This window comes from Leucopleurus acutus (genome assembly GCF_964270905.1).
Source record: "Leucopleurus acutus genome assembly, chromosome: 1".
Classification (NCBI taxonomy): Eukaryota; Metazoa; Chordata; class Mammalia; order Artiodactyla; family Delphinidae; genus Leucopleurus; species Leucopleurus acutus.
The window spans coordinates 34,532,424-34,548,058 of NC_139142.1; the positions used below are offsets into that span (position 1 = coordinate 34,532,424).

Below are 15,635 nucleotides of genomic sequence, written 5' to 3' on the forward strand. Positions count from 1 at the left end.
GGGACAGAAGACACAGTAATGGAAAAGCTCCAAATGAAGTCTCATAAGACGATCGTCAGAAAATTATACAATTGTATAAGAAACACAGATTTTGAAAAAAAAAAAAAGGTTTTAATTTGCACTGGAGCCAGAATGCTATTAAATCAAATGCAATGTTAGTGTGGCTTAAAGGTCTTCTATGCCGATTTAATCTTTCTTTCATAAATGTGAGCATGAAGCTGCAGTTAGAAAAAAAAGAAAGAGATAGGGAGAAAAGAGACAGAAAGTAAAAAAGATGGAGATGAGAGGACAAACCAATCAGATTTGGAATTACCAGTCAGCAGAAGTTTAGGTAAAAAAAAAAAAAAATCACCGGGTGAAATCGTACATTTACTCTGAGAGAGTATCCTTTCACATTGCCTTCTAGGTGATCTCTGAGCTCCTCCAGCTTTCGATGGAGCTACATGTAAACATCAGAAAATGAATTGAAAAAGCAACTTGGTCTCTTTTCAGTTTTCCTTTTTCCTTTTAAAAATAAATCATAGCATTATACATTTCTCACTGCCTTTGGCAAACATTTCAAAACATCGAAGATCTTTGTATAGCGCAAGAATACATGCTCAATAAACCATGACTAGGAAGAGAATATTTTATTTTAATTAAAGGCTCTTTTCTCCCCAAAGTGTTAGAGAAAATAAATACCTTAACTATCCTTATAAACCCCTAGAGATTCACTTTAAAATTTTCTATTTTGTAGAAATATGGAATAAAGACATTTAAAAATTATGAAATTTGCCTTTCCCAAACACACTTTTTGATTTAAGGCTGCATCCATATTCAAATAAACTGATTGAACCCTAAAATGTATATTTTGTTCTTATACATATTTATGTGTATACACATAATCATATTGTATATACACTTAAAAACAATAAACATACAATCACAACTTGAAGTTCTACACATCCAAAAGCTGAACTTCGAGATAAACACACGTGTACTCGCACACACAATCCAGTTTATAACAGATGGTGCTGCAGTATGGATGCCATTTTATCTCTATTTCACTATCAGTCATTTCCAAAAAGTTATGTCCATCTGCACCTTTTCACTTGAATCTGAGTAATAATCCATAGTCTCAACAATAATGGATTTATCTTCCCTTAAAAAATTAAAATATGATACCTCACAGGTAGACAGTGAGGAATGCTACTGATATATCATCAAGATACATAAAGTCATATTTTTCTGACTAAATAATTTTAGCTTGCCTCGCTTCTGAAATAGGTATATAATAGACACTTCCCATCCCCTCTGATTATTCTTAGTGAAATAACAACAACAACAAAAATGCTACCCAGTATATAGCAGTGTTAGAGAACAGAGAAGATGGCTTGTTTGGAATAAAGGACACAAACATACAGACACACCCTCATCCATGTGCACTCATGTGTGTGCACACACAGATAAATAAACAACAAAAAAGTAAAATTAAGAAGGCAGAAGAGGCAAGGAGAGGAAAGAGTGCAGAAATCAGTGCTTCATAAATTGTTAAATGGAAATAAATTGGAGGTGTGTAAAATTTTAAAATGACTTAATATTGGCCTCAAAGTAGTTATTGAATTTTGGGACATCCCAGTAGAGTGAATTATGTCATTTTGATTAATTTAGCAGTTACTATTGCTGTAAGGACAAATGGGACTGAGATAGAAGAAGTGGTTAATATTGAGGGAGATTTCTCTGCATATTTTTAAAATTCAGCAAATTTTCTAACTTGCATTTATAGTGGCAGCATTAAAAGTGATTAATTGGCTATGTCTATGTCTCTTAAGGGTGATAATTTATTTACCTTTCATTGTGATTAAATGTTAGAGTATCGAATGCCCAAGATAAATTGACCAAATGGATATTTAACAACTACCAAATGGGACCATTAGATCAGAAATCTTTAAGTGGTGTATTTGTAGGTCACATACACAAATGGGCAAACATTTATATATATATATCAGTTTCTGTTGATTGTTATATAAATTTTTTAACTTTTAACAAATAAAACAAAGGGGATTAAGAGTGCTTACTATTAGCTATATGTGAGCCCCTATACTAGCTAGCATCATATGCAATTCCTTTTCTAATTCTTAAGATTATATATATATATATATACATATATATATAAAATATACATGTTATTAACTCATAATAATTATTTTCTGGAATGAACTACAAATGGTAATGACACTAAAATAACATTTAACAAAAAAAAGTAAAAAGGGCATATAACATTCTGAAAATAAATATTAGTTCTCTGTGTAACAGGAACTTAACACATAGTCAGTGACATCAATCAGAGGAACGGTTTACTCTAGAACCCCAAATTACAGGCACCCGTAATGAGGCAGTGCCCTTTTTATTGTTTGTGGTGCCACTCAAAGCTAGTTATTTGGCAGCTTGCCTTCAGCTGGTTGCTCTATGTGTAGCTGAAACAAAAAAAATATGACCCAACAGCCAATAAAAATATTAAAATAAAACAAAATGGGATGGTGAAAAATGGAAAAAGCCCCCTTCCTCCCACCACCCTCCAAAAAGGAAGAAGTGTAGGCTATAGACGAAATCTTGCCAAAAAATGTTAGAAACATATTTACTTTGAGGGATCCAACTCTACTAGCAACTCCTTTGCTTTCATCCGGCCGTCTAATTTGCTACAATGAGGGAAGATGGGTAAAAAAGACAGAATAAAGAAAAAGTGAACTTAAAAATTTTTCTAAACATTACTAAATAATACATGCAAAAACAACAATTGACTCTTTGAGATACATCTTAGGAGGCCAAGCCAGGGAGTTAACTAACCCAGAGGCTATATGACATGCTCTGCAGATAGGTTGGTCACTAGAATTCAGTCTTTGTTATGACACTATTCCTAAGATGAGGAAATGGGCACTTACTTTTGGTTATCTTGGGGACTTCTCATGAAGCAGTATCTGGAGTAGTGTTACATTTGCATTTGGCTTATGAAAAACAAAGAATTACAAATATACCTATGCAGAAAACTTTGTCTCCTTTAGTGTCTATTCCATTGTAATATCAGAAAACATCAGTGCTATGACTAGAAACATGAGTGTTCCTTAAGTGGAAAGATCAGTCCTGACAAGCATCATTCTTGACAGGTGACAGAATGAAGCTCCTCTGCTTGTTAACCCAAGCATTGAGGTTGTTCAGCTGTCACTGAGATTCCAATTAAACAACTGTGCTGCCCAACCAGAAAATTTTAATGCCAGACCAAAGTTAGATACATTTACTCCCTCAAAGTTTTCAGTTATTTCAGTTATTTTTTCCTTTTGGGTAAGATAGGAAAAAAAGAAATGTAAAGCTGCTATTTTAAAAATTTGTTTCACCTCACTGTGTAAATGAGAAAAGGAAGATTCTAAACGCAATCTAATATACCTATTAGATTAGGTATAAATTAGAAATCCCTTTGCTTTTTAATAGAGCTGTAACAATAATATTTTGGTTAAAGAGGAAGTCAAACTAAAAAAGAGTAGGGGGGAGATTGGAAGGAAGCTTCAGACCAAGTGCTTTTACATTATGGATTCCTACATGTGCAGAATAACGGTCTCCATTCAGAGCAGCATAGCTCAAGTTAGTTGCGATTCTCTTGCTTGTATTAGGAGACAACTGATGAAGTATCATTGTGATGCCAAATTCCCAGTGTTAAAGTCCTCAGGAAAAATAAGAAATCTGACCGTGCTACAAAATTATAGTTTCTGGAGACAGGCTATAGATTGTCTTATCCCTTTTAGGACATCTCTGATAGCATAAGTAGATTGCTTAGGAATAATACTGAGAAAATTGGATTTTCACTTTGAAAAAAAGCATCTTGATCCATAAGAATTCTGTCAACTTTTGGTTTTATTTGATATAAATAGTTTTTACTAATTCTTCAACATTAATTAAATTTTGTACCCTAAAGATAATCACTGATTCTTACCCTTCTTGGTTGAACAGAGTTCTTAAATTTAGAAACAGTGGATACTAATTAGAATGGAAACAGTCTATAAGAAAGGGCCTCTGGATGGACAGTGAGTTCATATTATTTAGTCATTTTCTTATGCTATTTTCTTTGATTTCAGAGAACATCTTTATATCAAAAGCTATTTTCCATTTTAAATTGACACAATATCTTGATTATAAACAACGTAGTTTTCTATAAAAAAATATAAAGTCTAATGTTTCATGCTGCTTTCTGAGAACTTTTAGAAACTGCATTGTTATATAGTAACAAGTGAACACCATTTTCTACATTATCTTTTATTTCTGGAAAGCTTAAAATTACATCAAGTCCAGCAACATGAGGTAGTTTCTTCAAGGTTACACAGGACATTAATGACAAATCTAAGACCACCACCATTCCTGGTTTCTACTTTAAAGCTGTATTCCCTTAATAGGCCTGGAAATAAATGGGTTGGAAAAAACCTGATGCTTATAATAGGATGTATATGTATACATGTCCCTGTGTGTCTGTTTGTCTATCTATCTATCTCATTTATGGAGGAAACTTTATGTTACCACATTAATGTATGAATGAAAGTTTTCCTAAATCATTTCAATTCCAAATGCAAGTGCAAGTACAAAAGCTTAAAGAATGAAATATAAGAAGAGAAAAGACAATCGCCATTGAACTCTGAACATGAAAAACAGACTATATACCAATTTACACAAAGACTTTTAGGAGCAGACAGCTCATCTGTCAATGCTTGACACCAATTTTCTGTATTTAAATCTGATTTTGTGAATCCTTAACTATCGTAACAGGAAGACTTTAGAAAACCAATGTGGTTATCAAAGCCACAAGTGGTTGTAAATCAGGTGTCATGTGATTTTTTGTGGCTCCTGATATAGGTAATTATCCCTAATATTGAAAAACTTCAGAAAGAATATGAAAAAGATTTGTCACATATACTAAAATTTGAGTTGTAGAGAAAAGTCAAATCGATAGATTTTAAGACATAATGCTCTTATTTATGCTAGTCAACCCTTAATCACCAATTATGGAGTAGTATAAATAAAAGAAATTCACAGCTAATCCAGATACCTGATTACTATTTTTCTTTGATTGGAATTTAAAAGAAATCACAAAAGATTAGCATTTGAATAAAATGAACTTTACTCTTCATGATAATTATAAAAGCCTCACATTGTTAGCTAATTTTATACATATTTTTCTATGAGGCTATAAACATTCTGTATCAATAACTAAGAGAGGCTAAACTGCAAATGTTTATACTACATATAAGATCACTGCAATATAAATGAAGTTTGAGAATTGGATGTAAAGAATTGTAGGGATTACAGGTTGGTTGAGATTATTAGTTTATAATAATGATATATGAAAACTAAAATGTTACCTGCAAAACAAAAAATATTATCACTAATGATTTTTGTACCCTGAAGAAATCCTTTTATAAATATTTTTACTGAGATTGTTAAACATAAATCAGAGGATCAAAATCATTTCAATCTTCTATTCAGCCTCTCAGCCTAAATATATTTAACAAGATATCCATTAAAAATTGTCTGAAAAGGGCTTCCCTGGTGGTGCAGTGTTGAGGGTCCGCCTGCTGATGCAGGGGATGCAGGTTCGTGCCCCGGTCTGGGAGGATCCCACATGCCGCGGAGCGGCTGGGCCCGTGAGCCATGGCTGCTGAGCCTGCGCGTCCGGAGCCTATGCTCTGCAACAGGAGAGGCCGCAACAGTGAAAGGCCCGCGTACCGCAAAAAAAAAAAGTAAAAAAAAAAATTGTCTGAAAAGATTGCACTATATCACCTGTTTTGCAACATTCTGGGAATATTTCTTCAGGAATTAATTACTGGGTAATCTATCCTCAGGAATTAATTACCAGGATGTGGTTACTAAAGTAGTGAAATGACTGCTATTTGTATTCACTTTTTTAAATAAGAGCTTGAATTTTAGATATATCATGCAACAAAAGAAATGGCCTGGGTGCTAACACAATACGGACTGTTGATTCCCTTTGATTTAGTGCAGTTCTCCAAAACTGAGCTCACTGTAAAATTATTTCCATTATTAACAAAGTAGAAAATTACTCCATCTCACCCTCATCTCTCTTGCCAATAATAAGTAGTTGTAAGTGTAATATTTTTTAAAGGCAAAAACAAGATTTTGGAGTAGAAATCCAACTTTGTATTGATTTTTGAAATAAAATATGAAACTTCAAGGAATTTTGGGGGTGTAGAAGCCACTTAAGGTAGGCACCCATATCGCTGGATGTATGCATTAACACATCTCTTTAGCTGCAAGATGTCTGGTGAAGAACTGTGAGAAAAGTTTAATATTTTGTGTGTTTGTTTTATTGGTGAGAGAACGCAGGTCTTAGAGAGGTCCATTAGCTTTTTGGAGACATATCAATAAAAAAAGCATAGCTTATATTAGATTCTCTGGCTCTCAGGTCTCTTCATTAAATTTGGGCTCTCATTATAGAATGACTAATGTAGATTTCCCCCTTTTCTCCCCTGATATATTTTGTATTTAGATTAAGATTGTACAGATTAAAAAAAAATTGTTTGTCCTAGGGATTGAATTGTTTTATTTTTAGAATTATCTAACTTACATTCAGAACTACCCTGAGAGACAGACATTTTTAATCCTATTTTATTATGCCAGTTTCTTTTTTAAAGTATGGGTATCAGTGACAGGAAAGAAAACTTTTTTTTTTAGAAATTGTTTCTCTTCCAACCAATATCACTCAGTACATATTGGTACAGCTATAGATTGCTTCTGGTAGTTGTGACTAGAGAAGGAGGTTTTTAAAAAAGTTTTACTTGAGAACTCAAAATTTAAACAAACTCTTGTAAATAAAGAAATTCTTGTGGGGATCCGGTTAATATTTCAATTCACTATATTTCAGCCCTTTCAGTAAAACTGGTGCTTCATTGTAAAACAATTCTGTTTCATTTGTGATTTATTAAGGCAAAGTAAAAAAGAGGAAAGAAAGAAATGAAAGTAAGAGAAGCAATAATTCTATAAGTGTGTCAGGAAAAAATAAACACTCTAATGCATTTCTGGAGAAAGGCAAACCAATAAAAGAATAGAGAAGTTCCAGGAAATATTACAAAGAATAAGGAAGAATTAAGTCAAAAATTAGAATCTTGGTAGCAAGTCACAGCTCTACCAACTGCCCCACCCACTTATGAAAAATTTTTATACTTAGGAGATACTTTATTTTAAAGGCTCCGATTTCTAATGGTTTATTAACATTTCAAATATTTATTTATATTTTATTGTACATTTATAATTTTGATCCCTAAGTTTCTATAATAGCTGTGATTCCAAAATAATACAGTCTATACAAAATTAGACTTTTAAGCAAGTTATTTCCTGCCCACTAGCCAGAGAATAATTCAATCCATGCTCTTTTTCCCCAAGTTTCGTATCTGTCTAAAAAGAAATAATGAAGCTCATCACAGGTATGGTATAAAAAATTTATTAGGCATTTTGAAATAGATAAGTTTTAAATAGTATGTTTTTAAGAATTATTTATTATTTGTGTAGGAGATAGAAAAAAGTTTATTTTCAAACTTCCATTGAAATATAATTTTCTATCCAGCAAGATTTAGAATGGCTTAGCCTGCATATAAAAATGCTCTGGTATAAACAGAGTTACAAACACAAACAAATAGTTGGCTTTATGAAGATTTGCCATAAATCTGAAAAGCAGGCAAAAGATATCCATCCTCGTCATTACCAGAACCTGTCTACATAACAAAACAAACCAACAAAAACTTACACTTTTCTGGTTTAAAAAATAATATAGATTATAAAATAACCTGTAATTTAATCCCTATGCAATTCTGTTTACTACTTTTTTAAACTACATATTTTATTTTGAGCATTTTCCTTTGTCATTAAATATTCTTAAAGATATGATTTTTTAGGTTATATAAATAACTCATATATATACATATTATTATACAAGTTATTTAACCATAGACACTAAGGTTGGTTCTAATTTTTCATGAATATGAATAATGCTGTGATAAATAATCTTGTACATAAGTGTTTCATATCCTCTTTGATAATTTCCATTGAAAAATTTCTGCAAATAATATGATTGGTTAAAACACAAAAAATTTTTTATATATATAGTTTGCTTGCAAGGTTATACAAATTTATATTCCTACTAGTGTGACTAGGAATATTCATGTCACTGCTCACTATAGCATGGATGATTATAATTTTAAAATAGTTACCAATTTGACTACAAAATTTTTAACAGATTTCTGTGAGGGTACATTTTTTTTCCCTATAAGATTAGAAGAGCTCTTTTAGGCTATCAAAGCTTTGATAGAATTGTTGTAATTTTTTTTTTTTCTTTTTCACATCTGCTCCGCTATAAGATCCTTGAGGTCATGGTTAGTAAGTCTTTGCATTGCTATATTCCCAAAACCTAGCACAGTACTTGACATAATATGCACTAAAAATATTCATTGAATGGATTTCTAAATTAATGTGTGTTTTGTCTTTAATGAAAGTAGGATGAAAAGGGAGAGCAGATAATCCTGAAGTTTTGGGCAAGAAAATACATGGCCAATTTTAGAATATGTATCATTTAAAAATATAAAGATCTAGAAAATAATTTAGTTTGGTATATGTTGTCTATTAAAGTCATGAATGAGACATGGCCCTTAACTATATAGATTTGAATAATGGCTATATCTAATCAATTCTGCTGGTGAAATAATGATGGCACAGATTACTTTTGTTGAGCTGCTTTTACACAAAACATACCTCAAATCTTTAAAAAGAAGTTTATAGGAATCAAAGATATTAAATTAACTGAAAGCTAGTATTCTTAATTTCACTATTCCTTGTATTTCTACAGTTCTCACTTCCCTGTCATCCTATAACTTAAACAAAATGCTAGTGAATACCAAGAGAAATCAATATTCCACTTAACAGAGACAAAGCTTGACCTAAATGAGAAAGATCTTAAATGAAGTTAGAACGTTTTCACTTCATAATCTTTAACTTTATGTAGTAGCATGAAATGCAAAAGCTGAAATAAATGTAAATTATTTTACATTAATTGGATATTAACATAATATCAGAGAGAAGGGCTAAAGAGAATGATAATATTTATTCAGTCAGTGTAGAAACTTATTGCAAAGGAACAGAATTATAGGTCTAGAAGGGACTTTAGAGGCTACCTAATTTAGTATCATGATGTTACAGATATAGAAACTGAGGTTTACTGGTTCTAACAAAGGTATAAAGTGGAAGACTAGGGCTGATACTCAATATTTGGTGCCTGATAGTGCAATACTTTTATATACTCAATACTGTTGATTTTTCAAACAACTTTGGATCCATAATTTTTTAAAATATCTGTCAGTAAATCTGTTAAAGGCAAATGCTAAAGACTGCTCCTTCCAGAATATCATTAAATTGAATTCATGAAGATGCAAAAATGATCTCTTCCTGATATCCATATGAATTATGGGAACCATGGGCCTAAAAGTTTGGCATATACTTTCAACAAAGGTAGAATTAATACAAGTTGCTAAGTTTAATTAAGAGAAGATTCTAAAGCACTTCACTTCCAGAAGACTATCACAGCATTATATTTAAAACTAGGAAATAGGTAACACTAAAATATGCAAAATAGGGACTGGTGAAAAAAACTATGCTATACCCACAAATCTGAATACTGAACAATAATTGATAATGTTGAAGAAGATAATTTAAAAACATGTAAATAAAGATGTACATGACATAGAAAGAATGTTACTAAATGAATGAGATAGGTTAAAATATAGTTTCATAACAATAGCTAACGTTTAGTGATCGTTTCTTATATTTCAAACACTGTGGTAAGTGATGTATATGCATTTTAAAATTTAAACTTTACAACAACCCTATGAGGCAAATAGTATTATTATTTTTCATTTTACAGATGATTAAGGTTATACAAGTGAAGTAACGTTCTGAAAGCCACACATTTAGTAAGTGATAAAGCTGAGATTCATTGCCAAGCCTGGAGGCTCTGGAACCAGAGCTCTTAATCACTGCCTTGCTATCATGACATTTATATAAAATATTTGAATGCATAGGAAAAAAACCCAGAATGATATAAGCAAAGTTTTAACAGTTGTTATTTATTAAAGGCAGTCTTACAGGAACTCTTTTTTTTTTTTTGCTTATATTAATTTTCTAAAATGAGCATGTATATTACTTTTTTTAAATTAAAAAAAAAAAAAAGACCATGCCACTTATAGACTGTCTAAACTATAAAACTGTTAACTCTATAGCTAATAATTTCTGGTTAGCTATATCTTCTCAGATATATACAAATTTCATTTGTAACTCAGATTCCAAAGTGGTGACTGTACACTTCACAGTTAAGTTATTCTTAGTTTCAATGATAAATATAATTCTGTGAGCATTAAATAATAAGAAAAGGATGGGGCGAATTCCATTTTCAATTTTCATTGTACATAAAGGTAGAGGGGACACTTAATCAGATGAATGAAAAACAGAAATCAATGTAAAGTCCTGTATATTTAGCAGAATGTCAAAGAACAACCATTTAAAATAATTTGTAAACTCAAAATTCATAGCTAAAATATATTATTACTATTTGATTTTAGTTTTCTTCAAAGTGTCAACAACTAATTTACCATACTGGATAGTGTCTCTCCTGATAGAAATGATATGAAAACAATCCTTTTTTTGAAGTCTCAAAAATCTGTTTGCTATCAAACTAGAATAAATAGCAAAATAAATATGCTGTTATAAATGAGGAGAAACTAGACAATAATGAATGAGAGTGGAAATCAGTTACTCAAAAGTGTATAGGAGCCAGGCATTTAATGCAAATAAGTAAAGTCGGCTGGAGGGTATAAAGAATGCCAGCTGAGTACTGATATATGTCGTGCTGGCCCAGTAATGTCAATCTGATTTTTTTTTTTTTTTGAGGTATGTGGGCCTCTCACTGTTGTGGCCGCTCCTGCTGCGGAGCACAGGCTCCGGACGCGCAGGCTCAGCGGCCATGGCTCATGGGCCCAGCCACTCCGCGGCATGTGGGATCTTCCTGGACCGGGGCATGAATCCGTGTCCCCTGCATCGGCAGGAGGACTCTCAACCACTGAGCCACCAGGGAAGCCCTGTCAATCTGATTTTTTTAGATTAGCTGAAAACTGTATTTTTATTTAAAATCTCACCAAATTTAAATGTTCCAAACTAGTTATAAAAAAAGAAGTCATCCCCAAAGATATCCCTAATAAAATTATCTTCCATCAACTAGGTTATGACTTAAAAGAGGGCTCTCTGTGCACCTATATGTAGAAAGGAGACCCTAGGGAAACATCAGTTACTATACAAACATAGAAGTAGTACCATGTTGGAAATGAGTAAAGTTAGCTGGGAATTACATTTTCTGGTTGTATCTTCAAGACTTTGTGAAGTCTTCTATTATTTTGAATCAGGGAGGAAAAACTCTGTTCCCTGTCCTAGAATGAATCTAGGGTGAATCATTTATATTAAGTATGGTACCAGTGGTCATTTTCCTAAAGAATAAGATCTCTGAAACGAGAATACCACTGTAACATGGTCTAAATGAAAAAGAGAACACACGTAATTTTGACCCAGGATGTTTCCAAGAAACATAAACCACTCTGCTCATTTGATTATACTAACAGTTCTTTAAGTGTGGTCCACAGACCTGTGAGGGTCCCTGAGATCCTTTCAGGGGTCCACAAGGGCAAATTATTTTAATAATACTACTAAGACATTATTTGTCTCTTACACTATGTTGACATTTGCACCGATAGTACAAAAGCAATGGTGGGTTGGTACTATAGTAAAAAATTAAGGCAGTGGATCCAAATAGTGTGAATAGTTATTGTATTATTCACCACTATATGTACTAACAGTTTAACACTTTCCTCAATGAAACAGTAAATAGTAACTCAATTTAATTAAAGCTTGTCCCTTGAGTGTGATAAAATGGAAAGTATGAAATAAAATACTTCTGCTGCATAAGAAAGAATGACAGTTGTCTCAGGTTAAAGTACTTAGGCAATAGTTTGAGTTGCAAGCTGAACTAGCCAGGTTTTGCACAGAACAACATTTTTACTTGAAACAATGTCTGACAAACTATGACTATTCAGACTTAGATGTCTGGTAGGCATTTTCTTGAAAATGAATGAAATGAGACTGTCAATTCATGGAAAACAGACAGGATTTGTTGGGTTGTTTTTTTTTTTTTTTTTTTTTTGCCAAAGAAGAAACTCTACGTTTTAAGCAAAAATTAGAACTGTGGAAAATGTATATCACCATGAGCTTGAGAGCTTCCAATGCTTCCAAGGCATTTTTAATGAGCTTGGTGGTTATATTAATTAAAATGATTTTGGATATAGTCAACACTTGGAAGAACTTATATTTTCCATGTGATCAAAAAATATGTTACAAAATCATACCTGTATATAAGATCCAATAAACGTTCAGGACAGACCAATGGATTTTTTTCCCCCAGAACAAACAACTTTTTATTGAAGTATAGTTGATTTACAATGTTGTATTAGTTTCAGGTGCATAGCAAAGTGATTCAGTGATATATATATATATATATATTCTTTCTCAGATTCTTTTCCATTATAGATTATTATAAGGTATTGAACAGTTCCCTGTGCTATAGAGTAGATCCTTGTTTATTTTATATACAGTAGTGTGTCCAACAGATTTTAATACATAGGAGTATGAAATTGTCCTTGACAGGGATTTAGATTCTACGCTTCAACTAACTTTTTTTTTTTTTTTTTTGGTACGCGGGCCTCTCACTGTTGTGGCCTCTCCCATTGCGGAGCACAGGCTCCGGACGCGCAGGCTCAGCGGCCATGATTCACGGGCCCAGCCGCTCCGCGGCATGTGGGATCTTCCCGGACTGGGGCACGAACCCGTGTCCCCTGCATCGGCAGGTGGACTCTCAACCACTGTGCCACCAGGGAAGCCCTACGCTTCAACTAACTTTTAATAGACTACTAATTGAAAAATTTTGATGTAGTGTCAAAGAATATCCACAATTATAAGAAAATGTTATTAAGATAGTCCTTTCTTTTCTAACTACGGATCTGTGAGGTTGGATTTGTTTCTTCATATGCTTCAACCAAAATAACATATCACAACAGATTGAGTACAGAAGCAGATGTGAGAATCTACCTGCCTTCCATTAAACCAGACATCAAAATGAATGTGAAGAAAAAGTAAAACAGTGCCATCCTTTTTAGTAGATTTTAAAAATTTTGGAAAATATTTATTTATATTAACATAGAAAGGCCTTATTATTCTCATTTTGAAGCAAATAAATAAACATTTAAAAAATTTCTAAGTTTTAATTTTCAGTGCAGTAAACATCACCAACTATAACTCACATAAACAAACTATTTGAGGTCCTTAGTAATTTTTAAGTTTGTAAAGGGGTCCCGAGACCATTAAGTTTGAGAGCTGCTGGATCTGACCAATAACGTTGAGAATATTATTGCTCAATAACCAACGCCCCCATGGGACAGTTAACTTTGAACACAAAAAAACATATATTTTTATGTCCAGAGGATGTATTTTATTAAATTAATTAATGTTATTAATTCAGTTTTTCCCAACCTTTTTGGTGTTTGTTGACTCCACATGTAGAACCCATACATTTCTACAATGTCATTAACTGCTGAACAGTTGTTGATATACCATTGTTGACATGACTTCAGACAAAAGCAAAGGAACCTGATGTTTAGTGTAGTCTTACTGATTTTATTTAGGCTCTCAAAAATAGTGGAAAATCATTTGTAGTCCTCAGTTATTGCCTTGATCTAGGCTAGAATTTTAGAAATTTCATGACATTCTCCAGAGACCTGGGAACCAATGAACTAGCCATAGTACACAATCACTCTGATGTTCACAAAGGAAAGTGGTGATAATATGGAATAGTTTGTAAAAACTAACATCCATGAAAAAAATCTCAGAGAAAATATTACCCTGGATCAAATATTACTGGATCAAATAATGCCATTTTTATATGTAAAGGAAATCACACTGCCTTTCAGACATACACATTAAAAACTTTGAGTTAAGAAAATATTCTTTAACCAGAGTAATATAAATTCTTTTGCTCAAAGGACAATAACGGAAGCCTAGAGAGAAGTCATAATTCTGCATTTTGTTTGAATATAAGATTAGACATTATTACTAATTATTAAACGAACACATACTACCTAAAGATATTTCAATATATACATTTAAATTATTTTATAAACTTCAGTTTAATTAGGGAGAATTTATATTTTCTTCTTAAGAGGAAAAAAAAAGAACTTGCTGGTTAGTCTGGGCACAAAATTCTATTCTAACCTTTGAGGTACAAGGGAATATGTGACAAGAGATTACATTTATTCATTTATTTATTTTAGTCAAACTTCAGATGCTTAGGGAATAAAAGGAAAATTGAATTGGTCTTTGTAAAAAATTCTCTATTTTAATAACATCTATAGGGAATGGTGAATTGATTGGAAGTTTGGAATTTTTTTCTTTTTTGTTCTGGTCATTATGCTCTACAACAAGCCTCTTGATTCTAATAGAGGTGCTGCTGCCTTTCATAATTGAAAATCAGAACTCATTTAAGTTGTGGACCATGCTCACTTTAAAACGCAGTTTGTAACAGAATTATTCTTTTAGCAAACCATTTTTGGGAGACTATCACCATTTTAGAACTTGAGTCCTCTAGATATTGCCCATTCATAGAATCTACACTATTTGACTTTTTTGACTTAGGCACTAATTTACTTAGGGCAATGAAAGACTAAAATCCCAAGTTTGTTTTTAAAATATACTTCACTGTGTTCTCAAGCAAGAGAAGTGAAAATCAATTGTCATTTCAGTCAGATTTCATTAAAAGAAAATATCTGATATGAAAGAGAAACGACTTTCTCCATATAGAGAAAAATATGTCATTTCAGCAAATAAATTTTTGCTGGAGACAATGTCATTCTATGAAGAACTGTTTAGAAAAGATAACACCTTGTTGTCCTTGTTAGATTGTGATGAGTGTACTGAAAAGGAAATCCAAACTTTGTATGTTTTACAGATCGTGTTCTCACTATAGCTGGAGAATCTTAAAGGATCAAAGCACAATCAAAGAACAATTATATTGCAGTGAGCATAAAAAACATGAATTCAAAATAATGTTTAATATTATATTGTTGACCTCACAGGAATAGATGCATACATACAAATGGACAGAAAGTTTTCATCTTAAATGCTCCCCCATGATAAAAAGCTACAGAGGGAAAGGTTGGAACTGTTAGTTTTTAATCATAATTTGGTTATTTAACCCTTCTGTGTTTTCACAAAGACTAGCGTAAGTATTTCTGATGGTTATTCCCAGAGTATTCTGTACTCCTGCTGATAAATCATAGCACTTATTATACTTTATTATAATTTATAGTTGCCTGTTTTATCTGTTTGTAAAGCCAAGAACAATGTTATTTGCTCACCACTGCTTTCCCAGAACCAGGCAAAGACTTATTTAATAGATTAATAACCCTGTTGGGGAGGCAAGGATTACCAGCTTCATCACAGACAAAAAGCTCAGAGAAGTT

At 32.4% G+C, this 15,635-nt stretch overlaps 1 protein-coding gene across 5 annotated transcripts in view; it reads right to left on the reverse strand.

Annotated features, from left to right (window-relative positions):
- The window catches only part of GPHN (gephyrin), a 618,453-nt gene that overhangs the window by 213,953 nt on the left and 388,865 nt on the right, over positions 1-15,635 (reverse strand). The window contains exons 10-11 of one of the 5 annotated variants that reach the window (XM_082854450.1): positions 2,622-2,678; positions 368-439 (exon numbers count right to left, since the gene is read on the reverse strand). The exons of the other annotated variants lie outside the window; for them this stretch is intronic. Of the exons in view, the coding sequence (XP_082710576.1) occupies positions 368-439; positions 2,622-2,678 (129 nt within the window). The remainder of the gene's footprint in view (positions 1-367; positions 440-2,621; positions 2,679-15,635) is intronic. 5 annotated transcript variants of the gene reach the window in all.